Raw genomic sequence first — 12,738 nt, forward strand, 5'->3', positions numbered from 1 at the left:
ATATTGCATGCTTTAAAATAACGCTTAAAAATATGTCATTGCCAGATAAATAACGACAATAACGTTGCTTCTTAATTCAGACAAGTGTCCTTTTAGTGAATCAATTGTTAATTCTCAAAATATAAGAAGTGATAATATTTTTAATGCATGCTATAAATAGCACTCGTTTTTTCGGCCTTTAGTGAATCGGCCCCATAGAGAGATAATGTAACTCGATGTTGTTGAGTGGAAACTACTTATATCCTCTAGCACTTAAACTCTTTTCCAACAGTGATTAAATAATGCAATTGACTTGACCCTCTTTATTAGTTTAGTCACTACTGTACCAAAAACTTTTGTTATGCAAACTCTTGTGGTTCAAATAAATATTAGTGTTTTATAATTGCATGTACAACCAACGTTTTGCTTTACAGACTACATGCATTAAAAGGTGGTTATCCAGTTAAATTTTATGGCCATTAAATGTTGTTACTTCCCAGTAGGCATTTCTTTCTCTACAATTGTCTCTAATTAGCCATTAGTTTTGATATTACAGTAGGTCTTGCCTATCCCTACACTTTCTAAATTCAAGAATTCCATTACCAGTTACAATAATCATGTTTAAATAAAAAAATAAAATATATGACAAATTCAAATATTACTGGAGTGCTGCTGGGTGGATCAAGATGTCTTATAAACCCAGCTATTATCTGTTTATTTTATGAACAATTACAATACAAACCACTTTCTGACTTGCAGGTTATAAAATTTATGATAAATCATTAAAAGAACAGCTTAAATAAAATGGAAGGGATACATTATATTTAGGAATTTAAATACTTTCCCACTTCTGAAAAGAATATAACATGCAAAAACATGCCGGCTTCTACATAAACCAATTCTGTTGTGTACATCCAATGAAAAGACTGTGTTATTACAGGCCATGGAATAAGTATGTACAGTACATTGGGTCTCGAAAATGCTAAAATAAATATACAGTATCTAGTAGAATTAAGTCTAAAACAACTGGACTTTTCTGAGTTTTTCTTGAAAACGTTTTGCCACTCATCCGAGTGGCTTCTTCAGTTCAAATGACTGGTAGGGAATTCCCCGGTATTTAAACTCTTGATGGTAGTAGAGTCACAGACATCCAATCACAATGGTTCCATTGAACTTGTTCAGTTAGGTGTTAGCTGAAACTGACAGGTGTAAGAAGGTATGATCCAATCACAATGGTACCAAGATTCTCATTGATGAAGGTGTTAATCCTTCAAAGTACTGACATATACTATATCGTGTTATAGACACAAAAAGGCAAGACTGGCACACCTATTAGGATTAAAATATAACTTTTACTTCTTGGTATTAAAATACTTAAAATAGATAGAAAGAAAAAGAAAGGAAATTTTAAAATGTACACTATCACACCTTGAATCTGTTGCAGTTCTAGCTCTTTCACTCCTAGAAATTGTTACTTAATAAGGTATCTTTAGTGTCGTAATTGTTTAGTTACATTTGTAACAATTCTATAGTTTGGTCTGCACAGAAGTATCCTGTATGGCTTCTAAAGGAGAGTCGTGGCTTTATATCCAGGTAAGTAAACTAATCTCAACCTTTATAATTCGCAGTTTTATTACCCAGGTAAGTTTTTGATCTGCACAGAGCGCTTTGTGAAGTTTACAGAAAAACTCGTGATTAAATGACTTCGGTAAATATTAGTAGGAGGAAATTCCTTACAGAGAGTTGAAAATAATCTCACCTTCCGTGTAATAAATTTATTCCACAGTCATGTGTTGTGTCTTTATTTAATCCACATTTACTTTATACTGAGGATCAATTGGAGTGTTCACTGTATAAGCTGGTAAGTATCATTGTGGTACTCATTACGCAGGAGCAGTGAATCTGCCTGCTATTATTACTCTTGCCGGCTTGATGTCAAGTGCTATACTAATTTGCTAAGTCATTTTGATTGAGTAAGTGGGAATACCATTGGTGTATATGCGGGATCTAATGGGAAAACAATTACAATTGCAGCTTCCGTCCACTTATTAAGGAGGACGAAAAAATCACTGGCGTAATAGCCAATAACAGAGCGAATTGTTAAAAATATACAAGTTATTCTATTTAATAAATAAATATTAAGGTTCTGTCCCTCTTAGTAAGAGCAGTGAATTTTTCAAGCGCCCTGAGATAGGGAATTTTCTGATAACTTGTTATTCGAACGCTATTCAGAAATATTGCATTATTTGGTGGAGTACTGGGCATTTAGCCAGGTGATTCACTGCTCCTGCGTAATGAGTACCACAATGATACTTACCAGCTTATACAGTGAACACTCCAATTGATCCTCAGTATAAAGTAAATGTGGATTAAATAAAGACACAACACATGACTGTGGAATAAATTTATTACACGGAAGGTGAGATTATTTTCAACTCTCTGTAAGGAATTTCCTCCTACTAATATTTACCGAAGTCATTTAATCACGAGTTTTTCTGTAAACTTCACAAAGCGCTCTGTGCAGATCAAAAACTTACCTGGGTAATAAAACTGCGAATTATAAAGGTTGAGATTAGTTTACTTACCTGGATATAAAGCCACGACTCTCCTTTAGAAGCCATACAGGATACTTCTGTGCAGACCAAACTATAGAATTGTTACAAATGTAACTAAACAATTACGACACTAAAGATACCTTATTAAGTAACAATTTCTAGGAGTGAAAGAGCTAGAACTGCAACAGATTCAAGGTGTGATAGTGTACATTTTAAAATTTCCTTTCTTTTTCTTTCTATCTATTTTAAGTATTTTAATACCAAGAAGTAAAAGTTATATTTTAATCCTAATAGGTGTGCCAGTCTTGCCTTTTTGTGTCTATAACACGATATAGTATATGTCAAAACTTTAAATACTGAGCACCCAAACTAGATTACTGTAGTGCGAGGTTCTCCACAATATACATAATCCTTCAAAGTACATGACTGGAAGTGTGAACTGTTGTGAAACTGCCGGGGTAAGGATGTCAACGCGCCATTGTATGTTGGTGGCAAGCGGTGTCTCAGGCCCCCTCCTCTGTTCAGGGATGGTTTCCGGGGAATTCCCTACCAGTCATTTGAACTGAAGAAGCCACTCGGGTGAGTGGCGAAACGTTTTCAAGAAAAACTCAGAAAAGTCCAGTTGTTTTAGACTTAATTCTACTAGATACTGTATATCATGACCTGGATGAATGAGAATCTTCATAGACATATTGCTAAAATAAATATAATTTACTTTGGACCAGACCTATTAATGCAGTCATGAAACACTGAAAAATAATATATATATATATATATATATATATACCGAATCAAACACAACTAGCACCAAGGGTCTTGTGGCTCAAATAAATATTAGTGTTTTATAATTGCATGTACAACCAACATTTATATATATATATATATATATATATATATATATATATATATATATATATAATTTCATTTTTGTGTTACTGGTCATATAAATATCATCTTTTAATGAGCTAATTGTTTGCTGCAACCTGCCGCGCCCTTCAGCATACCTTTCTGCTTCTTATTCCAATTACAGAACTGAGAGTTCTGAAAGTGATTACATGCTAGTGTCATATTCTCAGAATAATGGAGCCACAGTGTCATGTGACACTGAAATGCAGCAAATGGTCTTTTACTTTCCATAACTTTACATTGCCTCACTTGTGTCAAGGGATAGGTCTGCTGTTTTGGTGCTAGCCTTGAGTGCGCCTATGTGCTCTGTGTGCAGCTTATCTAAGAAAAAAAACATATTAGTGTGCCACGAACTGTCAGCTAAATACAAATCACTGTATGCATGGGTGTAAAAGTGTATGACTAATATGTAGTGTATAAAGATAAACTTATAGTCCCCCTAAATTGATTAGTTCCATCTATGTTAAGGCACTGGAATTATTAATTAAGTGTCATTTAAGGTGTGAAATTCTGGGTCAGACCTCAATAAATATTTTGTTGGTATATTTATGTTGACCTGCCACAATTAAATTGCATGCATTGGATACATCAAATTGCATAAACCATAATCACTTGGAAAACTACAGCAATTAAAATGCTGGTGGCCAATATTTCACATAGTGCATGGAAAGATAAACTGCCTGGACACACAGTAAGGAAGTAAGATCACAAGAGAATGTGGACTTCTGTTTTAAAGTCTTTGCTGTATGCTATAGACAATGTAGTACCTCTACACTTATACTATGTGCCCAGCAACTGTTAACATATATTTTTTATTGCTGCCAGTTTTTATAGAAGTGAAAATCCCTGTTATAGCAAAATCATAACTGTATGGAGAGCTATGCATGCTTGAATTAGAGTGAGTTCATACAACATTTTGTTTCATTGTAAATGAAAATGGTATAGGTTATCTGGAAATAAAAGAGAGTATTTGATCCCAAGTTCTTATTTGTGCTAAAATGCCATCACTGGCACCCACATCCACGAGTTTTCTGCACGCTTTGTATAGGAAAGCTGTTATGGGAGGAAGCTTGCACTTTAGCACAGTGGGTTTGAACTATGCTCATCTTATTCATCAGCACTGAAGTAAGATAGCACCACAGAATAGTTTTTTTTTATGAGAAAGGGATTACTTGTTTTTATGGCTTTATGTATAAAATACAGTGCTGTATCCTTGTAATCACCCTTGCCTTTTTGGTAGTTTTGTTTTAAAAACTAATCCAATGAGTTGTGAGATGGTTAGGCATTGACATAAGTGTGACATTGGCATACATTTTTTAGATACAGATATTGCCTAAACCAATATTACTTAACCAGAAAGATAAAACCTGGCAGCAAGATAATTTATATAAAGATGGCACAACCTTAAAATAAACTGCAAGTGTGATATAGCACCAAATTATGTTAAAGTTGTTGCATTGAGTGCTTTAGAACATCATTGTTTTGAAAGGTGTTGTTCATTTAGAGCAGTGCTGTCCAACTGGCGGCCCTCTGTGTGGCCCCCCACCTGTCTGGCTGCTTTGATGGCTTACTCTTGTGTAAACTTTAAATGGTATCAGTACTGTGATTAACTGGCCCCCTGCATGGTTCTCACCTCAGATTCAGGCTGTAATCAGGCTGTATTGTTTAAATATGTGATCCCCTGTGTTGTTCACACCTTTTAATCTCTGCATTGTTCACCCCCTGCAGTGTTCACACCTCAGGCTCAGGCTGTTCCCCCCATTGTTCCCCTGTTCACACCTCAGGAGCAGTAGAAACCCACAAATAATCCCTGCATACTACAAAAAGAACATATACTGAGGTGGTACTGCAATTAAAAAGTTTTTAATATATAGTTATTGTGCAGACTGTAGGAGCAGTGCCAGCATTGTGTCACTGTAGGCTGCCTGTGTGTGCCATACACACAGGCAGCATAGGGCAAGCAGAGTATGGCACACACAGGCAGTGTAGGGAAGGCAGAGTATGGCACACACAGGCAGGGTAGGGAAGGCAGAGTATGGCACACACAAAGGCAGGGTAGGGTAGGCAGAGTATGGCACACAGGCAGGGTAGGGTAGGCAGAGTATGGCACACACAGGCAGGGTAGGGAAGGCAGAGTATGGCACACACAGGCAGGGTAGGGCAGGCAGAGTATGGCACACACAAAGGCAGGGTAGGGTAGGCAGAGTATGGCACACAGGCAGGGTAGGGCAGGCAGAGTATGGCACACAGGCAGGGTAGGGCAGGCAGAGTATGGCACACAGGCAGGGTAGGGTAGGCAGAGTATGGCACACAGGCAGGGTAGGGCAGGCAGAGTATGGCACACACAGGCAGGGTAGGGAAGGCAGGGTATGGCACACACAAAGGCAGGGTAGGGTAGGCAGAGTATGGCCACAGGCAGGGTAGGGCAGGCAGAGTATGGCACACACAGGCAGGGTAGGGCAGGCAGAGTATGGCAGGTTTTTGCTGTACTACAACCATTAATATGGGTATGGTCATGTGATAACATGGGTGTGGTTTCAAGTGGGTGTGGTTTCAAAAAGGGGAGTGGTCAAAACTGGCATCCATTATCGGCCCTCCACCACGTAGGTCGGAAAAATTCTGGCCCTCGGTACAACAGAAGTTGGACAGCACTGATTTAGAGGGTCACTGTCAATCAGCGGGGAAGCATTGTGATCTGATTCATTTTAGATCATATTGATCTAATCATATTGATAAAGTGCAATGTTAACTCTGCCCCTCTGATTCCAAAGCATCTACCTGATAATTTGATTAAAGATTCTGTGTAGTTTCCGCAATTGAGCTGATCTCCTTTTTCTTTTTTTATATGTAGACCCTATCCACACATTCTATCAACTCCAGCAGCACAAACAATGTCAGCCTATGGTGGACAGAGTCAATATTCTGGAATGCAGCAACCTACAGTTTACACAGCTTACTCTCAAACGGGACAGCCTTACAGTTTACCAACATATGGTAAGTTTCAGAATTTTCTTACAGTATATAGTGCTGCATAGAAAGGCCTGCTAATAAACTATTATGTTAGGGTACTGCTACTAGAAAAGATATGTATTTGGTGAAATATTTTTGATTTAAAGGTCTTCAAAATATAAACTTTAAACCTTTTCTACCCTTCAGTGTGTAGGATACTTTCTTTAATCCTCTTTGAAAATACATCAGTATTCAGTTTGAGTGAAACATCTAATCAACCACAATATTATGATATGGGGTGCTGTGATTCTGCACTTTCCACGATGAACTCTCCTATGTCTCTCAGAAAACAGATGCTTATTCAATCCTTGCTTAACCTGCAGTTTCTCTAGAAAGGCCCTGCTCTTCCTTTGTTCCTTTGAGCACAACATAAGCACTTCTACCTAGGAAAGGAGAAGGGTTGATATTGAGAACCCCCTGAAAATAAGTGGAGATTTACCTAAGTTTATATTTAACTAGTGCTGCTTCTTAATATTTATGATGGTAGCAGGAATCTGCAAAGAGGCCACATGTCACAATACTGTTAAAAGGACATCTTAAGTTGATGATGTGTTTTTGAAGATTGAGAATACAGAATGAATATGGATGTAAATAATTTATTATGCCAGAATAAGTATGCAGTACAGGTATGGGATCCCTTATCTGGAAACCCGTTATCCTGAAAGTTCCGAAATTACAGAAAGGCCATCTCCCATAGACTCCATTATGATCAAATAATTCTAATTCCTTTTCTCTGTAATTATACAACAGTACCTTGTACTTGATCTCAACTAAGATATAATTAATCCATATTGGTGGCAAAACAAGCCTATTGGGTTTATTTAATGTTTAAATGATTTTTAGCAGACAAGTTATGAAGATCCAAATTACGGAAAGATCCCTTATCTAAAAATCCAAGGTCCTAAGCATTCTGGTTAACAGGTCCCATACCTGTATTTAAAAAAATATCCCTTTCAAATTGTTTATTTAAAAAAGCATACTTTCATTAGCTTACCTCATAAAATGGATGATTGGATAAGTACAAGTATAAAGGTTTAATAAACTTAACAACTAGGAGATGGTTAGAATTTTGTTTTACTTGCCCCCAATGTTGCTACTGTACCTTGTAAGTGACTAATGCTCACAAATTGTCTTCTCACTAATTATTTTCCCTACAGATTTAGGTGTAATGTTGCCAGGGATTAAGACAGAGAGTGGGCTGTCACAAACACAATCTCCATTGCAAAGTGCATGCTTAAGCTACAGCCCCGGATTTTCACCACCACAGCCAGGCCAAACTCCATACTCTTACCAAATGCCAGGTACCTCAAGTATTATTTTTTTGTAGAATACTTGCACCAAAACAGTACAAGCTGTATATAATGGTTACTTAAAAGGAAATAAGTTGATGCTTACTTTGTTTTAGTGTGTTAACAATGCAATGCTCCAGTTAAAAAAATCTACAAATGCTATTTGGGTAGATATTTATATCTATCACCATCAAGTAAACAGTTTTCTTAATCTTCTATTTCCATTTGCAGGTTCTAGTTTCCCCCCCTCGTCTAGCATTTATGCAAACAACTCCGTCTCAAATTCAACCAACTTTACAAATGCTCAACAGGTATGAAAGCTCCCATTGTTAAGATAATATTGATGAAACAGATTAACAAACCAAAGATTCTGATCATATTTCAGAGTTAGACATTTATTGCGAAGCTTACATTTTTGAGAGATTAAACTAAAGTGAATTTTATTATATTTTAATCTGCTGTAATGTAGTGTATTTATCCTAAAATGAAAATAAAAAAATCATAAGGGGAGAATTTTTTGGGTTTGCACTGGAAAACTTTTCAGCTGACTAACATTTTCTCGTATTTGACACTAACTATTATATTCAACTCTACAGTTTATTTTAGTTTATTGCTGTATACAGCCAGAATATCCAGACCATTCAGGTGGCTTTGCTAAAGCGTTAATATAAATAAGCATTAAGTTCTGGTGCAGAGTGAAATTTTGATATAAACTGTAAGATGTTTTTCTTATTGTATTGCATCTGATTCATCTGTTCATACACTATTATGTCAGGGTAAAAATGTTGTCTTTCCCCAGCATAAAATGATGTTATGGCATGATTAAAATCTTCTTATCAAGAAAGATCTAAAATTGTGTGCAAAGAAATAAATATTGTTTCATTTGAAACTGTTTCTAGTTCAGCGCAGCATTTATTCTTTAAGCAAATTCCCTCTCTAGATAAATATAGTTACCTTTAACTAACATTCAGTTCCCCATAATTATTTTATTATTACAACTGAAAAATTTTCAAATTTTCTCTGAAAACATAGTGGTAAAAGCTATGTTGTACATATTGTAAAAAGGAACAAGCACTTGTCAGTTTCTTTCTATCCACCTGGGGAACTGCATTTCTGGAATTTATTGTAATGATATGCCCTATAACAGTGCTTTTGACATGATTAAGACATTAAGACTATGAATTCTAAAAGAGATTTTCTCTGGTAGAGTGTTAACTCAGTGTTAAATCTACCTGAAGTAACAGGATATGGGCTTTTACTCTGTGTGAAATGCTAATTAAGCCTTTCTTCTGCCAAAATATCATATAATCATTTTACTACTTCACTTCATAAATTGCTCCTACTGTTCCAGGATTATCCTTCTTATACAGCTTTTGGCCAAAACCAATATCCACAGTATTACTCAGCATCAACTTATGGAACGTATATGACCCAAAATAACACCGTGGATGGTACGTCATCCTCATCATCAACGTATCAGTTGCAGGATTCTCTTTCAGGCCTAACTACCCAACCAGGTACAGATCTTCAAACAGGTAGATTTTTTTTGTTTGTTTTACAATGCTAAGTTGCTTTTTCAGTTGAATGGTGTGTGTGAATGTATTTTAAATTACTAATATCACGTCCTGCCTCAAAACAATGTTTGATAATACTATGTACCCTGCATAGTTTTTATCATCAATTTGGTCTGGCAAATGTACTTGTTTTTTTCGTATTGCTTTTTACTTTGTTTCCCCAGTACACTTTTTTGGCAGGCCACCTTTTATTTCTGTGTCTGTTTGTGTTTTAATTAGCCTCAATTTGAGGTATGTTGTCCCTGTTATAAGGGCTCTGGTACACGGGGAGATTAGTCGCCCGCGGCAAAACTCCCTGCTCGCGGGCGACTAATCTCCCCGAGTTGCCTTCCCTCTGCCATCCCACCGGCGAACATGTAAGTCGCCGGCGGGATGGCAGACGCGGCGAGGCGATTTCGGGAAATCGCCGAAAAAGCCTCGCGAGTCTTTTTCGGCGATTTGCGCGAAATCGCGCCGCCGCGTCTGCCATCCCGCCGGCGACTTACATGTTCGCCGGTGGGATGGCAGAGGGAAGGCAACTCGGGGAGATTAGTCGCCCGCGAGCAGGGAGTTTTGCCGCGGGCGACTAATCTCCCCGTGTACCAGAGCCCTAACACTGTAAAGTAAACCAGTACTTTGTTTAGATGGTGGGCCCCAAGCAGCTGCTGTCATAAACTTCACAAACTGCTTAGTCCCTTGCACTGAGTAAGGCTGACCTATCATACAAAATCTCTGTCAATGCTACAGAAAAAGGCTTGTACAACTGCAGTCAATACCTTATCTCCTATAACAATGATGCCAGTATGCTGTTAAAAATAACAAATGTATGTTTAGTATCTTAGTATATATCGATCAGGCTATTATGAGCAGATGGAATGCCCCTGACAGATAACACCTTTCTTCTTTGCTCTGTGCTTGTAGACATTGGCTTATTTTTTCAATGTCTATAGAATGATCATTAAAATTTATAAGAGAAAATATACCCTTCAATACTGGATATTTAAAGCCTCACTAAAGAATAGGGAAACAACTCCAAGAACAATTTCCATTGATACACTCCTTGCAGAGCTGCTGCTAAATGTAGAAATGACACAGCTTCACTTTTCAAAAATGTATTCCTAAAAAGAGAACAAACAAAAAGAGAAAAATCAGTTTAATGGAAATACCCCAAATAACGGAAACACATTATGGAAACATTTAATCATGGCCTCACAAGTAAATGTCACCAAGAGATGTATATTTAGCCTTGGTTCCCTTAATAAGATGTCCCCTTGTTTTGCCTCTGAACTATTGGATAATATTAGAAATTACCTGAAAGATATTTAATCTAAAAGAAAAATGTTTTATATGGCTAGGTGTGTTCATACCAGGACTGACTAACCAATTACCCCAAGAATTGATGCTGCCTTTAAAGGGACATGTATAGCCTACAGCTTTCTTAAGCTATCCATTGACTTTTGACGTGGCAATGTTTTTAATGCAAGACTATGGGTTAACGTAAGGAAGGAAGTTGGACAGCACTGCTTTATAGCCACATATCCTGATAATTTACAGCAGGGGGACATTTTACCTATATATATTCAGTATAAATCCAGCTATTTATATGCTTTTAAAGCATCCTAGGGGAAATACTCATAACCAAATGAAGTTATCTAACTTTATGTTTTCTTTTTGCAATTAGCCCTTATAAGATTTTTTTCCAAGAGGTTAATACAACATTGGTATGAAGAGAATCAGACAGTTAAACCTACAGTTGTTCAAAAACCATTCAGTGCTGACTTATGCAATTCTAAAATAGATGCATACCTTGCGTTCAGTTGGACAGCTGCTCATTCTGAATTAGAGATTAGCTTAATGAAATAAACTTGGTTCTGAAGGTACAGATAGTAAAGGGAAGGGCAATGCAGTATTCCTTGCAAAGGGTTCAGTCACAATGCCATCTCTTTTAATAATGGTTGGGTTGTAAATTATTTTCTCTCAATAAATATTTGTACAGTTATTTAGAAAGGTTATAGTATGTGACCGAAACTTGGTATCACACCTATTTTAAAAAAATATTTTAGATGCTTTTAAAACTCTAACAAATTTTGTGCTTTAAATTCTTTGTAATATGCACCTGGGCATAGGCATTGACTCTTTTTGAGCAGTCTGCACCTGAAACCAGGCCTAAACTACATTTATGGCTGACTGAGGACTTTTTTCTCCAACTAGAATGGAAAAGCCCTTCCCTCCCTTAAAGGACATGTAAACCCCAGACACAAAAATTTAATCAGTGAACAGCCTCGTTGAAACCTTTTAATACCTGCCATTCTGACTGTCCAGAGGTTAATAGTAAGGCTGCAACATCTCCTTAATCGCTTAGATTTCCTTCTCCTCCAGTAACCCACTCAGCCCCCCCCCCTCAGGAATTAGCTTTGATTTCTGGCTTGCCAGACATGCTCAGTTGTTCTAAGCTCAGATTACTAAACATGCCCCCCAGTCTAGCAGCCAGTGAAGAGATGGCATTGCTGGTTCCCATAGAAACTCAGCTCTAGCTGTCTGCTTCAATTTCTCCTTAGCTCAGCTCAAACAAAGCAGAACTTTTATCAGAGACAGTTGTGCCTGTGTGAGCCTATATTCTTGATGAAATGTATGCTGAATAAGGGTCTGTGTGTGTGTGTGCTGCTTGCAGATTTAAATGAATCTGATTATGTATCAGAGGAAAAATAGCCACTGGGTGAAAGCTGCTATTTGCTTTAGGAAAATGTGATGGTGCTAGCAAACAGAGGGGATATATGCAGTACAAATAACGCCATTTGGGTGGGGGAGAGGTGCAAAACTGATATACACTGTAGGCAAATGTAGGCTTTACATGTCCTTTAATATACACCATTGACTCCCAGTCTAATGCACCCTTATGGGGCTTGTTGTGCTTCAATGTCTGTAGCATTTGCAGAGGTATTACCAGCATTCTGTGTTTGTGGTTTTGATACGAAAGCCTGTTATGCAAAGATTCTCCTGCTTTATAGAAAATGGGTTTCTAAATGAGGCTGTTTTTAATTCTGTGTAGGAAGGGCACTCTTTAAAGTTTTCGTATAGACTTTGCTGAATGCTTTCACCATCACCTAAGTGATATATTTTTTGAACGCTTGTACAGTCTGCTAGCCAGCATGTTTAAGTCTTACTATTTGGTGAGAGCACTTATAATTGATATCATTTCTCTTAAACCTATTGCCAGAGCCCAAGGAATTTACTGTGCTCAAAGCACATTCTGAGTATAAGAATGTTGATGGAAGCGCATGTAAAACAAAACAAAAATATATGGTGCAAATCAAATGAGAAATAATATATATAATGGCCACTGCCGTGAATGCTTTCATTAAACACCACTATAGTGTAAAACCAAGACTATATATATATTATAGCTGCTCACCAGAACGATTCATAAGTAAACATGTAGACAAAACC

The 12,738-nt window shown here is 37.2% G+C and overlaps 1 protein-coding gene across 15 annotated transcripts in view; it reads left to right on the forward strand.

Annotated features, from left to right (window-relative positions):
- The window catches only part of eya4 (EYA transcriptional coactivator and phosphatase 4), a 171,958-nt gene that overhangs the window by 115,841 nt on the left and 43,379 nt on the right, over nt 1-12,738 (forward strand). For 9 of the 15 annotated variants that reach the window (XM_031902413.1, XM_012963589.3, XM_031902412.1 and 6 more), the window contains 4 exons: nt 6,292-6,434; nt 7,607-7,750; nt 7,970-8,049; nt 9,090-9,273. In XM_031902413.1, coding sequence (XP_031758273.1) covers nt 6,292-6,434; nt 7,607-7,750; nt 7,970-8,049; nt 9,090-9,273 — 551 coding nt within the window. The remainder of the gene's footprint in view (nt 1-6,291; nt 6,435-7,606; nt 7,751-7,969; nt 8,050-9,089; nt 9,274-12,738) is intronic. The other 6 variants (XM_004914593.4, XM_031902414.1, XM_031902420.1 and 3 more) reach the window with 1 other exon arrangement.

This window comes from Xenopus tropicalis, chromosome 5 (assembly GCF_000004195.4).
Source record: "Xenopus tropicalis strain Nigerian chromosome 5, UCB_Xtro_10.0, whole genome shotgun sequence".
Classification (NCBI taxonomy): Eukaryota; Metazoa; Chordata; class Amphibia; order Anura; family Pipidae; genus Xenopus; species Xenopus tropicalis.